This window comes from Bos grunniens, chromosome 15, assembly GCF_055505025.1.
Source record: "Bos grunniens cultivar Pamir isolate PY7600 chromosome 15, Bosgru_T2T1.0, whole genome shotgun sequence".
In the NCBI taxonomy this organism is placed as follows: domain Eukaryota; kingdom Metazoa; phylum Chordata; class Mammalia; order Artiodactyla; family Bovidae; genus Bos; species Bos grunniens.
The window spans coordinates 43,435,533-43,453,965 of record NC_141179.1 but is presented as its reverse complement, the minus strand read 5'-3'; the positions used below and the strand labels follow the sequence as shown (position 1 = coordinate 43,453,965).

The 18,433-nt window shown below is 52.5% G+C and overlaps 1 protein-coding gene and 1 long non-coding RNA gene across 7 annotated transcripts in view; one reads left to right on the top strand and one right to left on the bottom strand.

The window, feature by feature from the left end:
- Window positions 1-18,433, top strand: part of LOC147357750 (uncharacterized) — a 64,790-nt gene that overhangs the window by 8,059 nt on the left and 38,298 nt on the right. The window lies entirely within an intron of this gene.
- SBF2 (SET binding factor 2) overlaps window positions 15,903-18,433 on the bottom strand; it is a 499,142-nt gene continuing 496,611 nt past the window's right edge. For all 5 annotated transcript variants that reach the window (XM_086340089.1, XM_086340087.1, XM_086340088.1 and 2 more), the window contains one exon: window positions 15,903-17,657. In XM_086340089.1, coding sequence (XP_086196215.1) covers window positions 17,559-17,657 — 99 coding nt within the window. In that variant the 3' untranslated portion in view covers window positions 15,903-17,558. The remainder of the gene's footprint in view (window positions 17,658-18,433) is intronic.

Below are 18,433 nucleotides of genomic sequence, written 5' to 3'. Positions count from 1 at the left end.
GCCCTCTGTGGACACGCTTGGCTGGAGTCTGCCGGCCGTCTGGCTTGGGTGAGAGTGGGTGAGGAGGGAGGAGGAGCAGCCAACAAGCAAGGGCCTGTTTCCTGCCTGGCCTGACCCCAGCTGTCCCCAGGGAGGCCCCAGCAAACCGAGTAAGGTCATCCAGGGCGAAATTCCAGCCTGAGCCCTGAGCAGTCACTTCACTTTTCTGATAAGGCTCAAGAAAGGACCCGGAGTGTCCGCACACCCCCTCGCTGTCGGCACCTCTGTTGTTGGGGAGCCTCCGCTGCAGACAGCCTGCCTGGAGAAGAGACACAGACAGACCCTGGGACAGATAAGGAGAGACAGCCAGGCAGAGAGAGGGCAAGGGACGCAGATGAGGAGATGGGGGGGGGGCAGGGCGATGGCCCAGGCGGTGGGTCTGGAGCCCCAGAGGTCAGAAGAGGTTCCCAGTTTCTCTTGCTGAGCTCTGCCTGGGCTCGGGTGTTGGAGAAAGATGCCATCATGGTGGAAACAGAAGAGCTTTTGTGTGGTAGGAAGACGATTAAGCTGGCAGTCCTGCCTCTCTGGGCCTGGTGGATGAGGGTGCTGGCAGAGTCCATGTGGGGCGTGGCCACCGAGCCTCCTGGAGGCCAAGCCAGAGGGGTTGAGATGGGGGGCCCTGTACCTCAGTGGAGGGGCAGGTGGGGCACCCCTGGGACAGATGGGGCTGTATCCAGACAGCTAAGTGTCTCCTGCTCAGGGCCTCTTCTTCCTCCCTATAGAATATTTGCACCTAACACGGGTGATTTGACTTGACAAGTGAGCAAGGGCATAAAGTCACAGTTGGCCTGCGGGCACCCCAGTCACCATATGCAGCTGAGTCAGTCACAACCATTTCCCCCATCCCCTGGGGGCCAGAGCCTCTGCCCCACCTGCACACGTAGACACATCCACGCAGGTACGCGCAGGTACACACAGACATGGTGCGACTGAGTCATAGATGCCTCCTCAGAGAGCACGTGCCTGCATGCACGCGCACACAGGTGCCTGCAGACACCACGTGCCTCTGATTCTGAGTCACCAGGCCATTGAACCCTGAGGGAGAGTGCCCAGAGTGTGTGCTGCCTTCCCTGTTTAGACCTGGGTGCCCATATATACGCATGCACGTGTATGTGCCCACCCTCTATCCTGCTACAATCTGCTGGGGGGGTGGTCAATAAATATCTGTGGAATGGATAAACGAATGAATGAATGAATGAACAAACAAGTGAAAACGTGAGCAACACCCACACTGCTTGGAAACTTGGTACCATCGGTTGGGGCTGCGCTGCAGGGTGGGTCCCAAGTGTGTCTGCTGGGAGTTGTCCTGCTCCAAATATAGCCTCCGTGGGAGGGCTGGGAGCCAGGGCTGCCTCCCAGACTGTGACTTCACTGGGCCTGAGGCCCAGCCTCTGAGGAGTTGGAGAAAATTAACAGAGAAGAGGCCCAAGCTTTCCACAGCCAGGGCTGAAGTGTGAGACTAGAGCTGGTGGGTGACTGTGTACTCGAAGTGTCAGTGGCTTGAGCTGGAGGGTTGAGGACTGTGTGGTGGGCCCAGAAAGGACAACTTCTGAGGCAGGCCCCTGGGAACCACCTATCTGGGATGTCTTGGGCCAGATGTGCAGAAGGCACAGCCCCACTTGAGGATGGGGAAGCACCGTGCTTAGGTCCATTGGTGGGTGTCAAGCCAAGGCCTCTTAGATGGCCCCCCATCTGGACAGGCCTGCTTGCAGGGCGGTTCCCATCTGCAGCTTGATTCTTCCTTCCCTAGTGGCTGTGCCTCTGCCCTATTTCATCATCTAGGATATTGCAATATTACCCCAACTGATCTTTCTGCCTTGACTACCCCCTCAAGTCCATCTTGTTCATAGCTGCCAGCTTTCTTTGTCTGAAATATAGATGTGATTCTGTAACTCCTCTGCTCAGAAGCCTTCCATAGCTTCCTGCTGTTTAGCAATAAAGGTGGCTTGCCTTAGTCTGGTGCTCAAGACCCTTTCATAACCTGCTCCTGCTTTGCCATGTGTGTTTCGAAAGGCTGACGTAGGACGAGGGCATTGGTTACGTGCTAAAGGGCGGGTTCATGGATGCTAGGCTGATGGATGCTTATAGGAATGGAGGGGCCCAGGGACTGTTTGATTTGTAGACAAATGATTAGAGCTTGGGATGCTCATGGGGCTAGCAGTAGGCGTGGAGACGTGGATGGGTGGGGGGTTGGAAGTCAAGGCGGTATTGGTTGTAAAGGACAACCCCACCCCCGCCACGTGTCATCAGGAAGGGGGTGAGGGTGAGTGCGAGGCCCCTTGGACACACTTCGCTGGGGGCCGGGCCTCGGGAAGGTGGCTCCTCCCTGTCCCAGGCAGCTCTCAGGTCTGGCCGCGCCTGCCCTGCGGCCCCTCCCTCTGCCTTCTCCTGCTTGGCCTGGTTTTCTGCCTCATGGCCCAGCAGTTGTCCTCAGCCGTCCTTGAGCCTTCCTTCCTTCCACAAGATGTTTGCTCTTTTTTTTATGTGACCTATTTTTAAAGTCTTTATTGAATATGGTACAATATTGCTTCTGTTTCGTGTTTTGGTTTTTGGGCCTTGAGGCATGTGGGCTCTTACCAGGGATCGAACCTGTACCCCCTGCATTGGAAGGCTAAGTCTTAACCACTGGGCTGTGAGGGAAGTCCCCACAGGTGTTTTTATCAAGTGACTGGTTATGTGCCTGTTTGTACTCAGCAAAGCTTCTATGTGCTGAAAAATAGACTGGGAACAAAAAGTTACTGCCCTCTGGAAGTGTGCTTTCTGAAGGGAGAGACAGACGTGAAGCAGTTACGTGCCAGGTGGTTAATGCTGTGGGACGACCGTGAGGGCTAGGGGGTTGGGGTGCCTGCCCAGGGGGCTCAGGAAGTCTCCCATCAGGGAGTATTTGAGCAGAGATGTGAATAGAGTGAGGGTGAGCCCTGAAGATCGCTGGGGCAAGAGTGTTTCTAGGAAGAGGGAATGGCGAGCGTGGTGGCCCGGAGGCAGGACTTCTCTGCACGTTTGAGCAGCATCAGTGAGTCCAGTGTGGCCGATGCAGAGTGGACAGGGGTACGGAGGTAGGAGATGGGGTCAGAGGGACAGAGCAACAGGGTTTTGGAAGCCGTGATTAGGACTTGAGCTTTTACTCCAAGAGGAGAAGGCTGGAGGGTGTTCGACAGAGAAGCAACACTCTTCTGTGGTTTCAAAGGCCGCTCTGGCTTCCATGTTGGGAACAGACTAACGGGGTCCAAGGTGGAGGCAGGGAGCCCAGTTAGGAGGCTCCTGCAGAAACCCAGGGGGAGCTCACCCAGCGCGGCAGTGGCAAAGGTGGTGACGGGTTGTCCAGTTGAGGATGTATTTTGAAGGCAGAGTAATCAAGATTTGCTGATGGATGGGCTGTAGGTGAGAGAGAGAAGAAAATTCTTTCAAGGACGAACCTAGACTTTTTGGCCAGGGTGACTGAAGATGGAGTTGCTTCTTCTGAAGTAGGAGGTTGTCTTTTGCGGCCGCCGTCACCCTTCCCTAGACCACAGCAGCCTCCAGAGTGGCTCTCCACATCCTCTCTTACCAGCCTCCAGCCTGTTTTCCCTGTTACAGCTACTCCGTGAAGGGGTTCTGCCTTTTTTTTTTTTTTTTTTTGATGGTTTGCTGCTGCTAAGTCGCTTCAGTCGTGTCCAACGCTGTGCGACCCCATAGACGGCAGCCCACCAGGCTCCCCCGTCCCTGGGATTCTCCAGGCAAGAACACTGGAGTGGGTTGCCATTTCCTCCTCCAACGCATGAAAGTGAAAAGTGAAAGTGAAGTCGCTCAGTCGTGTCTGACTCTTAGCGAACCCCATGGACTGCAGCCTACCAGGCTCCTCCGTCCATGGGATTTTCCAGGCAAGAGTACTGGAGTGGGGTGCCATTGCCTTCTCAGGTGTGTTTTATTGGTTTCCTTTCCGAATCCTTCTACAAAAGAGCAAAACGAAAGCTCCTAGCAAGAGGGTGAGGTGTGTGTGTGTGTGTCACTCAGTCATGTCTGACTCTTTGCAACCCCATGGACTGTAGCCGGCCAGGTTCCTCTGTTCATGAAATTCTCCAGGCAAGAAAACTGGAGTGGGTTGCCATTCCCTTCTCCAGGGGATCTTCCCAATCCAGGGATTGAACCCAGGTCTCCTGCATTGCAGGCGAATTCTTTACCGCTCTGCCTCTGGGGAAGAGGGTGAGGACCCTTCCCCATCGCCATGTTCCCCACCTGTGTCCCTGCTGGGTTCGAAGAGGCAGGGGACCGGCTGCTCGGGAGGAGAGTCAGAGAAGCCCCCCCACCCCCACCACGCAGAGAGGGGAGAGGCCTCTCCTGGGGAGGGTGGGGCCGGCTTGGGGTCACAGCAGGGGCTGGAGTCCAGGCGGCCCTGTCCCTGGGCAGGAAGGCAGACCCGAGTGTAGGCTGGAGGCCCGTTAGACCCAGAGCTCCGCCAGGAGAAGAGGCTGTGAAATTTGCAGTATCAGGTTTCGGAAAACACAGGGTCAGGGTCAGCGGAGCAGCTGGTAGTGGGGAAGGCCAGGCCCAGCTAATTTCCTGTCAGAGTGGCCCAGAGGCCCCAGCCTCTCTCCGAGCTGGCCGCAGGGGAGGAGATGCCGGGAATGGCTCACATTCCTCTGGCGGGGGCCCACGCCGAACCTCGGGGGGCCCGCGGGGAGTGAGGAGGTGGACGTGCTGAGGCCAGAGGCGGGGGCCCTCTGCAGGGACCAGGCCTCTGCCGTCCGAGCCTTAGACTGGGATGGGGCCAGAGGTGGGAGAGCAGTGGCGGGAGACCATCACAGCTGCTAGAGCTCCAGGGTAAAGGAGCCCAACCTCATATTTCAGACGAGGAAACAGAGGCTCAGACAGGACCAGATCTCAGCAGGATCGCAGGAGCATCCTGATTCTAAGCCCTGGAGCTGTTTTTTCTGGCCAGGCCCACCAGTTTCCTGGAAGGCCCTGCATTGCTAAGTTGTGTGACGGAGAAGGGTGGGCAGGCAAGCAGGCTCGGTCTGTGCTCCTCCTGGAGGGAGGTGGGAACCCTTGCTTCCACATGAGGGGCTTGCTTCCCGGATAGTCTTGCTGGGGGTTGGGTGGCCCGTGTGGAGCAGGCCGGGGGGCCTGCGTCAGCTGAGGGCCCACCTCTCCTTCCCGTGGAGGACCCCAGCCCATCCCCACCACGGATGGGACTCTACGCCCTGGCCCAGCCCCAGGAGGATGAGGCCATGTTCCTGGCCTTGAGTGGCCTGACCAGGCCCAGTGGGAGGCAGAGGTCACAGGTCCTGGCCCAGCTGAAGTATGATGTCCAGGTAGGATTGGCCCCGGACACGGGCACACGAGCCTGGGTGCAAACCTGGCTCGTCGGATGCCACCGTGTGACCTCAGGCAGGTCAGGTAACCTTTCTAAACTGCAAAACAGAGAGGGACCACTGCCGTTCTCTCTTTCCATCAGCTTGTATGGAGGGTCTGTGCCTTGGACAGAGGGTCTCCTGCCGGATGCTGTGAGACACACCCCCTCCCAAGGCTCGGAAGCGTTGCCCGTGCCCTCTCTCCACATCGCCCACCACCCCCAGGGAGTATCTGGGGAGGCTAGGCCAAGGCCTCCGCTGTCTGCCTAGTCATCCTTTCCCCGCTCTCAGCACTTGACTGTGAGACTGGGACCTTTTAAGGTGTCCCAGGCATCCACTTGACCAGACTGTCCCTCCATCCCCTCTGTCCACCAGTCAGGCCCCAAGTTCTACAAATGCCACCTCAGGCCTGTCTCCGAGGCTTCTGTATCTACGCAGCCGCGCTGCCTTCTCAAGTCTGAACAGCCACGGTGGCCTCCAGCCGCCCTCCCTCCTCACTCTCCCCTATGCACTCTTCACCAGAGAGATCTTTCTAAATACGCGTCCCAGCCTGGCCTAACTGCCTTCCCTGCCCTCCTCCGCGCACCTTCGCATCCCTGGACTCAGCATAAATGTCACTTATTCAGGGAAGTCTTCTCGGATCCCCAGGGCTGGACTGGGCTCCCCTCCCATCTGTCTATGGGCTTCTAGCTGTCCCCATCCCATCACAACTCTGATCACACTAGACATCAAATCTTTCAGGTCTGGGGAATGGATTATTTTACTTGGAGTCTAGAGTAATCAGAACAGCAAACATCCATGAATGCTTTTGGAATGCCTGAAAGGTGGGCACACAGTGCTTTGGGGTGATGGGTCTACTCGTAGTCGGTTCCATCCTACGTCTGGAGATATGGGGGAGTGTGCCCCTTATCAGGACTGACTCTGGTACCTCACATACTGAGGCCCTGGGCAGAGACATGGCTTCTGTCTGGTGAGGCTCAAGCAATGTGGTCATGCAAGGAACCCCCAGCCTCACCTGCTAAACTCAGCTGCCACCAGGAAATTCAGATGTTGACAGAGGCAATGGGTGGGCCCATGTCAGACAGCATCTGCATGTATAAGTGGGTGTGTGCTCGTGCAAGTGTACAGGTATGAACATGCAGCCGCCGCCTGTTGTCTGTGTGTGCGGGGCTGCGTTTGTGTGTAAGTGCCCCCCTTACAGCGACTCCTTTCCCAGCCTAGCCTGTGCTGGGTGCTAGTGCCTTGCACACACCTATCATGACTTGTATCAAGGTACTTTATCTGTAGGATGCTATATTAATTTTCTGTTGCTGTTGTAACAAATCACTACAAACTTAGTGGCTTAAAACAGCAGACTTATTATCTTACACTTCTGGAGGTCAGAGTCCAGAGTGGGTCTCACTGGGCTAAAATGAAGGCGTCAGCAGGGCTGTATCCCTTTTGGAGGTACTCCCGGCTTTTGGGGGCTGCCCACGTTCCGTGGCTCATGGCCTCTTCTGTCTTCGAAGCCAGCGATGGCTGAGTGAATCTTTCTCAGATCGCCTCACTCTGATGTTCGCTTCTGCCTCCCTCTTCTGCATGTAAGGACTCTTGTGATGACATGGGGCCCATCTGGGCTGGTCTCTGGAGGTCAGTTGATGGGCAGCCTTAATTCCATCTGCAACTGTAATTCTCCTTTGCCACGCTGCATAGCATGTTGGCAAGTCCTGGGGATGAGGGCGGGGATGACATTGTTCTGTGTCAGATATGCTCTGCCCCTTCTGTCACTTGTGACCTCTTTGGGCCTGTGCTGGGTCTGATTGATCTGCACGCCCCTCGAGAGCAGGACACTGGCCAGCCCGCCCTAGGTGCTTATTACATATTTGTTGAATAAATCTGATTCAGCCAACAGCTTATGGAGAATCCGTTTTGTTTTGGGTACTTTGACATCACAGTTTTTCCTCCCATTTGATAGGTGAGGAAGATAAAGCTCAGAGAAGTTAGGACCCACCCAAGGCCAAAGAGCTAGTTAGTGGCAGAGCAGAAGCTCAGTGTACCCTGACCTCGGGTCAGCAAGGCTGACACCTTAGTCCCTTCGAGTCTGGAATGCTGAGAGAGACCAGTCCTGGACCTTTGGTGGTGGCCATGAAAATGCATCTCTTGAGTTTCAGGCTGGCCTCTGCCACTGTGCTCACACCCACCGCTGTTTGCTCCCAGGCCTGCGGGCTGCCCTTGACAGGCAGTCCTGGCATGAGGATTCCCCACTGGACTTGTTGCTGTCTTAGGCCTAAACTGCCACCTTAGACTCTTCTACTCTCCCTCTGTGCTCCTGTCTCTCCCTGGTAGGGTTCAGACCTCCATCAGTTTGGTGTCTCTCCCAGCTCCCCTGACTCCCTACCTACTTCTCACTGGAAATGTCTCACACAGAGGAGATGGGGAGGAGGATGCCATCCTGGTTGGTGGGGACCCCACATGGTCCCTGGAGCTGGTAGTAGCTCAAATGCTAGAGCTGGTGAGAACCCAGGGAAGTTTCCTAGAGATGAATTCTGTGGCAGGTGTGATAATTCAGGAATTTGAAAAATATGGGGGGAAGAGTGCCTTCAAAAGATGGGCCGCTTGCTTCTCACTTGTCCTGATGGCCCGCAAAGGGAGGAAGAGGGACTGTGAGCCCCCAACAAGCAGCTCGTGGGTGAGGGGGACAGCACGCAGCCTAGGTGGGGGGGCTACAAAGAGGCCCTTGCCTCTAGCAGTGGGGGACAGCTGTGGTGGAGTGGCAGGTAAGGACAAAGAGAGTTGCAGAGCTCCGGATGAGTCTGAGCACTTGGCCAAGGTAGTTGTATGGGGGTCAGGCTGTACTGGGTAAATATGGCACCCTGAGGTCACTGAAGCTGCAGCCTCCCTGACCCTCTGGGCTGGCAGGTGTGGCCCACACTTCCTTGGGAGAACTCCCACCTCCCCTGCACTGAAAGATGCCACTGAGGCCTCGCTTCCACAGGGCAGCGGGTCCCCTCCCAGGAGCAGCACCTGCTTCCTCTCCTGTCTGCTAAGGACAATGATGAGGGTGGAATTCCAGAAGAATCTGGCTGGGGACATGCTGGGCCTGATAAGGGGGAAGGAAACTACCCTAGGAAAGAATAAGAACCACGGTGGGTACTGGCAGAAGGCAGGGGGATTTCCTGGGATTGGATTTGCGAGTGTTTGAGGCAGCTGGAATAGAAGACTGGATCAGCCAGAATCCATTGACGTGAGGGCACGTTCTTCAGACATAGAATTTAATACCCTAGCTAGGATGCCAGGGGGTGGAGCAGACGCTCCTAGAAGCCTTTTGGAAAAAGTCACAGCCAGCACTCAACAGAGTGGAAATACCCAAGTTTCCCTGGCAGACAGTAGAGAAGAAATTCATGACAGCTGAAGAAAGTGGCCACTTGGAGTGATGTATTATGTAAGGCCGGTATGGACAGGCAAGGACAGAGGGCCAGGCAAGTGGACAAGTGTATCGAGCATGGTGTCCCCAGGGGCCAAATGGATGGGCAGCCAATAGGTTCTGCTTAACGTCAGCAGCCGGGGAAGCAGACAGGAATGGAGGAGCAGGAGCGGGGCAGCAGAAAGTCAGGGTCCCTACTCAGTTCCCAGACCCGAGCCTGTTTTCAGACATGGAAGCCATCTCCTGAAGAGGCGGCCAGGGCTCTAGGAGGAAGGACCCTGCAAAACAGCCATCAGTATGTATCATCATGATTCCTTCAGTTTTCCCCAAAGGTCTATAGCCATTTATTTGAGTGACTGTTCACTAGAGAGAGGGGGCCACCAGGCAGGTTTTGAGTCATATTAACACTTGGAGGCTCCAGGCATCTCGCAGGCTATTTGTCAGAGTGGGGCCCATGGAGGTCAGGGAACAAGTGGAATCCTGGCTACAACTGGGCTTGCACTGGGTCCACGACCCATGCAGTGTTTAATTAGAATTCACGTGCTCTGGACCCCACTCTGGGTACCTGGCCTAGTGGGCAGGAGCTGTCACAGCAGAGAAAGCTAAGTGGAAACTTCTGAAATTGCCTTCTCCTTGTTCCCTTATCCTGCTCAAGATAATAGATAAAAAAACAACACCTCATCCCAGGGGTGATGGCAGAAACAAATGCCACCATTAACAACTTAAAGGATGAATGGGTGGCGGTCCTACCATCTCTCCATTTAATTCACCAGTCTGACCTTTGCAGAAGTTGACCAGATCCTGGAAGAAGACTGCAGGCTTCACCAAGTGATAGCTCTGTTTGCAGCTGCTGTGCCTGTGGAATCATTCCTAGAGCAGATTCATAAGGCTTTAGGTATGCACTTTGCGGTCATTTGGCAAATGCCTTCTTTTCCATTCCAATTTGAAAAGAGGATCAGAAACAGTTCACGTTCACATGAGATGAACAACAATATTCATTTACAGTTTCACCTCGGGGCTACATTAACTGTCTTGCCCTTTGTCATAATATAATCCCCAGAGATCAGAGCCACGTGAGTATCACAGTGATCCATTATATCAGTGACACCGTGGTGGTGAGACAGGATGAGCAAGAGGCGCCTCTGTGCTGGAGGCCGTGGCGAGGTCGCATGCTGTGTAGAGCAAGGCGTATAAACCTGCGAAGACTCAGGGACCTGACACTCCAGTGGTTTGTAAGGGGCTCAGCAGCCAGGGGTATGCAAGGATATCCCCTCCCAAGTAAAAGAAACAGGTGTATCTTGTATCTTTTACAGTGAAGACAGCACAGGGCCTGGCTGCCCTTGGTGGAAGGTTGCTCTTGGTTAGAGACAGCACCTTACTCTGGGAGAGATGGAAGGCTGCCGGCCGCTGGTGGGTCCCCTAACAGGACCAGGCGCTCAGAAGGTCCAGGCTGCAGTGCAGTCCTGCGGTTGGGTCATACCATTTGGCAGACTCTCTGGTGCTGGAAGCGTCAGTAGTGGGAAAGGGAAAAGATGTGGTATGGGGCTTATGGAGAGTCCCGGGGATCCTGAAGCAGGCTGCACTATCAGGGACAGAGGATTACACACCTTTGAAAAATAAATTTTAGAAGCTTTATTATGTTTTGGCCGCACCGGGTCTCTGTTGCTGCAGGTGAGCTTTCTCTGCTTGTGCTGAGTGGCGGCTGCTCTTTGCGATGGTGCCCCGGCTTCTCACTGCGGTGGTTTCTCTTGTAGAGCACGGTCTCAATAGTCATGATGCACGTGCCTGGTTGCTCTGTGGCATGTGAGATCTTCCTAGACCAGGGATTAAACCAGTGTCACTTGCATTGCAAACAGGATTCTTAACCCCTGGGCCACCAGGGAAGTCCCCGATTATAAACCTTTTGAGAAACAGTTTCTGGCCTGTTACTAGGCTCTGGTAGAGACAGAACGTCAGATCACAGGAGGCATCTCAAACCGCCCAGTCTGAGTTGGGGTGTGTTGGATGTGTCAGTTCATTGAGTCGGATGGGCCTGGCAGTAGACCAGCGTAAGAGGAAAATGCTCCCTCTGCAGCCGAGCCTGAGTGGGGCCGGAGCGCACCAGGAGACCCCATGAGGACGCAGCCGGGCCCGGCCCCTGACTTGCACCTACGGCCGCATGGAGGTCCTGCATAACCAGCTGGAAGAGGAGGGACAAGCCTGAGCTTGGTTTATGGATGGGTTGGTTTGGTACATGCCTACGAGCTGCGGGTGGGCAGTAGCTGTATGACAGAGACCTAAAGGGAAACGGAAAATATTCCTGCTGGGTAGGGCTGTGAGCAGAGTACCTGGTCATGTACTTTGTAGACAAAGAGTGGCCCAAGGTAGTGAGCAGATACATACCCTCCTGGGCAATGGCCAACTGCCTGTTTGGTCAGGGGCCTGGAAGGAGAAGAACGGGAAGATTAGGGACGAGGAGATGTAGGGTAGAGACAAGTGGATGGACATATGGGGGAAACACGAAGATTTTATTTTTAAATTAATTTTGGCTATGTAGGCTCTTTGTTGTGGCGCGCAGGTATCTCTTGTTGCCCTGCACAGGCTTAGTTGCCCCTCGGCATGTGGGATCTTAGTTCCCTGACCAGGTATCGAACCTACATCCTCTGCACTGGAAGGCAGATTCCTAATCACTGGACCACCAGGGAAGTCATCATGCAAGATTTCAGTGCCACATGTTAATGCCCATTAGAAAGCACCCAGCACATTGGAGGCAGTGAATAATAAGTAAACAAAATGACCTGGATGGTTGACACTAGCTGGTCCTTGTCATTGCTATGTGGGACCAGCAGGATGAGCCCGAGTGGGGTGGCCACAGTGGCAAAGGCAGAGCCAGGCAAGGGCTGACTTGGCCCACCGCACAGACTTCCACATCCCAAGGCTGCTCCAGGTTCTGCTCCCTCTCCGTGCCCAGCCTGCCAGCAGCAGAGACCTATGCTGAGCCCGCATGTGGCCCTCCTCCTGCCTGGGGCAGGTCAGCTACCTCAGGCACTTTCCATCCTGGAAGGGCCAGTGGTTCATCTTCACAGGGATGGAAATCTCCTTTGAGTTTGCCCTTCCTGACCAGAGAGCCTCAGTCAGCACCACTGCCCGGGAACTTACAGAAGGCCTGATCCAAAGGCATGGATTCTACACAGCTGAGCATTTGACCAGGGACACAGGAAGGGTCCTGCTGAACCACGGCTCATGGCTGTCACCAAGGCGACGACTCCTGTGTCCAGGAACCAGCAGGGGTCCTTGACCCTGATCAGCAGAAGACAGGGCTGCTTCTACATGATGGGGGCAGGAAGGAGGGTGACCTTCTAGCCACCCAAGTAATCCCCACCGTAACCCAAGGAGACCTGTGCAGCAGTCCTGATCTGAGACAGGTTTGATTACCCTGGTCCTCCCTCAGAGTTGGGAAGATCTGGAGAGAGAAACGGCAACCCACTCCAGTATTCTTGCCTGGGAAATCCCATGGACAGAGGAGCCTATGGGGCTACAGTTCATAGGGTCACAGAGTCGGAAACGACTTAGCAACTAAACAACAACAACCTCCTTCAATGAAGGCTTGGATCACATCTCCAGGAGAGTCCTCAGCATACCCTGAGGTGGCTGAGGGTGAGGGGAACTCAGAATGGAGAGTGGGAAGAGGGAGGGCATGAGATGAACTGCATCAAGGGCGCTGTATTAGTCCTTGGACTCGCCTCTGAGTTTGGCTAGAAGAGAGGCCCAGGGGAAACTGGGAGAAACTTCTCTGGAAGCTGGCTGTGAGAGGTGCTCTGTGACCATGGTGAGAAGACCCCCTGGGTCTCTGAGTGCACAGCCTGTGTGTGACTGTGGGCCCCAGCTGCTGCTGCATTTTGGAATCCACTGCTGTTTGTTTCCCTGGCTGCAGCATGCTGATGGCTGAACGGGGTGGGTGTCCCAGGCTGTCCTGGGGAGGTGTGGGGTTGCTCTGATGATTCGTGATGTCCTGAGGACTTCTCATCTGCCTTGCCGAACTTCCTTAGAGTTACTCCACAGTCTGAGTCTCCCACCCAGCTTTTCCTCCTCCCTCCCTTCCCTGGGTCTTTGACAAGGTCATGCCTGCACGCTGGTCTCCTGACTCTCCCAACCTCCCCTACTTTGCTGCGCATTTGGCGCCTGCTTCTCAGAGGACTGGGACGAACACGTCTGTTAGCACCACTCAAAGCAGGATCCTTGGACCAGCAGCCTCAGTGTCACCTTCGAGCATATTAGGAATATGGAATGTCAAGTCCCCTCTCAATCCTACTGAGTCAGGATCTTCATTTTAGCAAGATGATTCATACACATGCTACAATTTGTGAAGCGCTGATTTAGATGCTTTGGTCTCTTTCAGCAAATCCTTTCCATCACAGTTTGGAGCCTCAGTTGCTGCAAAGGTGAATCCTTGGAATCACAAGTTCACAGATCAGGGTCCTTCATTTTATAGGTCAAAGCCTTAAAGTTAAGATGTAGTTCAAGGTCTTATCACGAATTAGATGCAGCACGGAGGTCCCTCACCTCCCACTTTGGCTCTGCTTTGAGCAGGTTGCTTGCTCTAAATCTGCCTTGCCTAGCATAGTAGCCCAGGAATGTGGCTAGTTGTGGTATAATTTTAAAAAGTTTTTTTTTTGGATCTTTGTCCTGGGTTTGTGACATGGAGTTGCTAAAACCTTTAGAACTTCCTGAGTGAAAGGCGTGCCTTTGTTATTCATAATGAGTCCCTCTGCCCACACCTGTGTTTATGTGAATGCAGTGACTCAGGCTGGGCCCCTAGATAGCTTCAGGGTGGTTACCAGAAAGAACTACGTGCGAACGGGGTGTGGGAAATTACACCTCCAGGGGGACTGGAGAGTGGGTTATGAAAAAATCCTGACGGGATGTAGAGAGCTTCCCAGCTGGCGACCACAGAGAGGGGCTGGGAGGGCGCAGGCCACCCTCTCTCCGATCCTTGCCCCACGCATCCCTTCCTTGTGGCTGTTGCTTCCTTAGGACACACTGATAAGCACAGACCACGCACTTCCTGAGCTGTGCATGTTATTCTGCACAATCACTGAACCCGAGGAGGGGGTTGTGCATTGGTCAAAAGTCTGGTGGCCCCTGGGACTTGCAAGTGGCATCTGAAGGGGGGACACTCATGTGGGACCAAGCCCTCAACTATGGGGTCTGGGCTGACTCTGAGGAGGAAGCGTCTGAACTGGATGAACTGCGGGACACCCAGCTGTATGGGGGAACTGGAGAAGGGAGTGAGGAACGACAGGAATTTTGTATGAGAAATGGTGTTGGAAAAAAGATAACATACTGGTCCAAACTGAGATAGACCGTAGGTGCAAAATACTCACTGGGTTTTGAGGACTCAGTATGAACTAGTTCATGAGAAATTTTTTGTACTGATTATTTCAACATGTCAATTTTGATAGATTACAGTAAATAAATTATTGAAAAGATAAAATGTTATAAAACTTTATCAATTTCTTTTTACTTTTTAAAAAAGATTCACAGTGGCTTGATTATATTTCTATTTGGCAGTACTGCTCCAAGTCTTATCTCTTCATCCATATACTGTTGCAGGAAAGGGGGTCCCTTCCAGGGCCCAAAACTGGGCTCTTGTCTAGCACTCGGAAATGAATTGTCTGAGGAGACACATGTGCTGACAAAGCAAGAGATTTTATTGGGAAAGGGCACCCGGGCGGAGAGCAGGAGGGTAAGGGAACCCAGGAGAACTGCTGTCACGTGGCTTGCAGTCTCGGGTTTTATGGTGATGGGATTAGTTTCCGGGTTGTCCTTAGCCAGTCATTCTGACTCAGAGCCTTTCCTGGTGGTGCTCACCTTGTTCAGCCAAGATGGATGCCAGAGAGGAGGATTCTGGGAGGTGGTCAGACAGGTGCTATCTCCCTTGACCTTTCCCGAACTCTTCTGGTTGGTGGAGGCTTATTTGGTTCCCTGTTCCTTACCAGGACTGCCTGTCATAGAACAACTCATGCAAATGGTTACTATGGTGCCTGGCCAGGGTGGGCGGTTTCAATCAGTGTGCTTCCCCTGACAATACTGTTTTATTCTTGGCTTAATTCATAGCTCTGATTGCTGAAATGCTGAGGGCATTTCCTGGTTATCAGCCTGAGATCTTGAGATTATTCAGAAGTTCTTTGAGATAATGGAGTTACTTAACAAGTCTTAAAACAACTCCGAATGAAATATCTATAAAAGTCAATTTTCATTGAGAAACAAATTAGCCGTACTATTAACAGTTAACACTCCAGCTCTGGAGTGAGGTCATCGGGTAGAGGGGCTAGGGAGGTAAGATGAAGAACCTGGGCTGAAGGTTTTGGGGAGTGGGGCCTGTGCTCCCCTGGGGCTGCAAGAACCCAGGTATAGAAAGGCCTTGTCAGGGGAGCCGCAGGGCCAGGGCTCCAGGCCCTAGTCTTTCTTCCTTGGAACCCAGTACCCTTCTCCCCACACAGCTAAGGTTGAGGAACGAAGGGCGGCCTGACACTCTTGGGCTCGACTCCCAGCTGTTTCCCTTGTTAGTCATGTCAGGGTCACAGCGTGCAGAATGGCAGGTCCCAGGAGTCCTGGAGACTCAGGAAATTGGAAGGCTCAGGAGGGCGACGATGGGGCCCTTCCTTCTCCCTGGATCTCCAGACTTGGGGGTTCAGCCCTGAGAACCTGCATTCTGTTGGCTCCCCATCCAGATGTAATCGGGGTCCCCAAGGTAAACTCCAAGAGCTTAACGAGAGGAAGTATGGTCCAGACTGTGCTGTTTAACAACTTCCTGAAGCAGAAAAATCTGCTTCTGAACTAGCGTTTGATTTCTCCTGCCTAAAATTCTTGCCAGTTGCCATATGCCACAGGTGGCGAAACTGCAACCTGGAAGAGGTAAAGGATTTAACCAACTTCACACAGCTCATCAGAGGCACAGGGCGGGCCTCTTCCCTAAACTCTGCAGCAGTGTGTTCAGAACCAGGGCAGTGACGACATTAATAAACCAAGACAAGAGATGGGTTATGCTGTGCTTTACCCTTGAACTTTTAGTCCCGTGTATGAATCATGAGTGTGGCCTCCTAAGTGTCCCGCAACGCACAATGAGCTCTATTTCAGTAAGTGAGGGATGCTTTTTCTTAAGAAATGTTTAATTCAAGGTGGTTAGTGAATACAAGGCATGTAGTGCCTTCATGAAAGTTAAAAGAATCCAGTTACAAAAGAAGCACTGTGTAAAGTCTCAAATAGCTGAAGGTACAGTGGGCTCCATATTTTACAGAGTACAAAAAATTATTTCATATACAAAGAAAAATACAAATAATGTGCAAAAACATTTTCACAGGTGGCAATTTATAAAATGAAAATGATAGAAAAAGCCTTCATTCTTATTATCCCCGAATTTCTTATATATTAACACAGTTCTGTTTCCTAGTGTGTAGATAATTTTAAATTTGAAAATCTGATTTATTTTTCATCTACAAAGTGGCTTTTTAAAAAGGGAACCATTTTAAAATTACTGAAATCTTATGAATGAATCAGTTAATTTTATATTAAATTATAAGCAGACTACCTGAAAAACAAGGGTATAGAAATCATATATACATATTTTTGAAACATTAGTTTGGTATTTAACATATTAACATTTCAAAACAAATGTGATGATCTAGCTACCTACGACTCCAGCTGACCAGTGGCTGTTGCAGAAAAGCTGTCTCTGTTCACTGTGAGCAAACAGCATTCCTGTATCTCAAGCTGGACAAACACAGGTTATCAAAAGTACAGAAAATCTAACCGACTAAACAAGTCCTTAAGTTCACGTGCAGAGGTGCTGTTTGGGTATCCAGTCACGCCACGGTGCGACCGCGGCTATACAGCCCTTGTCACAGGGGTGGTGTGCTCATAAACAGCTGGCTTCTGCCTCTCCAACATCTTCACTTTATTAGAGTTCAGTGCAAGTGGCTGTTTTGTGAATTAGTGCATTCAGCTTTCTGCATGTTATTTTGTGTAAGAAGCTGTCAGGGAGCAGAAGAATACATGGGACCATGAAGTCCTGGATCCTCAGGGCACCTTTGGCCTAGGAAAACTCAGTGTTTTGGAAGCGGTGTTTTCCTGCATTGGCCTGGTGATTACTGCACCATTCCCTGGCCAATCTTTCCCATCAGGCTATTCTGTGTGCCCCTTGGCCTGCCTGAGCACTGGTGGTCTTGCTGTGAACCCCAGCGCTGAGCAGGGATCCTGGAAGCACCTTCGGCAGCACCAGAGAACCAAGTATCTCTAAGGTTGGGCAATAAGAGCAGGAGCCTCCAATGGGAAACCTAGGCAGAATGGAAGATAGTCTTGGAGGATTTTGAGTTTTGCTTGTCAGGAAGTTCTCCAAGGAAGTTATGACCTTGGAGAACAGAAAGGATCCTGCTTTCATGAAGAAGGACCCAGGTGGGTGGTAGCCGCTTGGCTAGGGGATGGGTGACAGATGGCTCAGGAAGCATTCTTCTGATCCCTAACCACAAGGGATTGTCCTAACCACTAGGTTAGAACAACCTAGTGCACGATGCAGGGAGGGCCTGGGGCTCTTGACCAGACTTGTGTGACACATCTACTCCGGCTAAGAAGATGTAGCAACTGCCGAGAGAGGGGAATGGCTAAGTCTGGGCAGGAGAACCTCAGGCCCTAGGATGACTCATCAGAACTGAGCAGGAAGCTGTCAGCTCTTCAAGGATTCATGCACTTTTTTCCTATCTGGCAGCACAAGCCCTTCCTCCCTCTTCTGTGTGGGTTGACCATGGGTATCAGGCATCAGAGATACAGCTCTGGATCCTGTCCATCCACTGCTGGGCACTCTGTCCATCCTGGGCACAGAAGTTATACACACGTTTGCTGGTCTTGAGCTGCAAAAACAAAGGAAGAGAAGCAGAGATGAGGGCAGGGCTAGTCTACAGGTTTGGTCATGTGAGCTAATCAATCCCTGAGACCTTCCCTTTTCATGCTACCCTGGAACCTCCGTTATTTCTCTGCCCTCCACTGTACTGCCATTGTGTATGGAAGTGATTTTACTTTCCTGGTCCCCAGAGTCACAGGGGATCTTAACAGAAGGGTCTGCAGAGAAGACAGATATTCCAGAAAAGCCTGACTTTGTACCTTCTTGACTAAGGAAGAGGGTGTGGAATAGCTGGAGCTTCTTGCCTCACCCATGTACTGCAGCCATGCAGCAAAGGAGCCAAGAAGACTGAGCTTCATCCACATCATGCTGGGGTTGGCTTTCACATACCCTTCCCATCTCTTTCTCTAAGTCTTCAGCTGGGGCCTCACTGGGAGTTCAGAGTCAGGGAAATGGCCTCACAGCCTGAGCAGGGCACTAGAATAAGACCTGTGTTTGGTATGAAGTCTTGCTTGGCTCTGGGGACTACATAAGTCCCCTATCATGTGGCCCATAAAATGTCCCAAGGCCTGCTGAAGATGTCAGGGAAGACAGGCATCATGTGTGACTAATGATGTTTTTTTTGGATGATCAAGCTTGAAGACAACAAGATATAAAAGGGAAGTAACATCTGTTCTTGACAGAAGGTGGTGAGTGAATAACAATATTTAACAAGGAGTTCCTCTGCTTCCAAGTGTAGTTGGATACCTTTTGAAGAAGTCTTTTGTGCAAAGCAACACGCAGCCT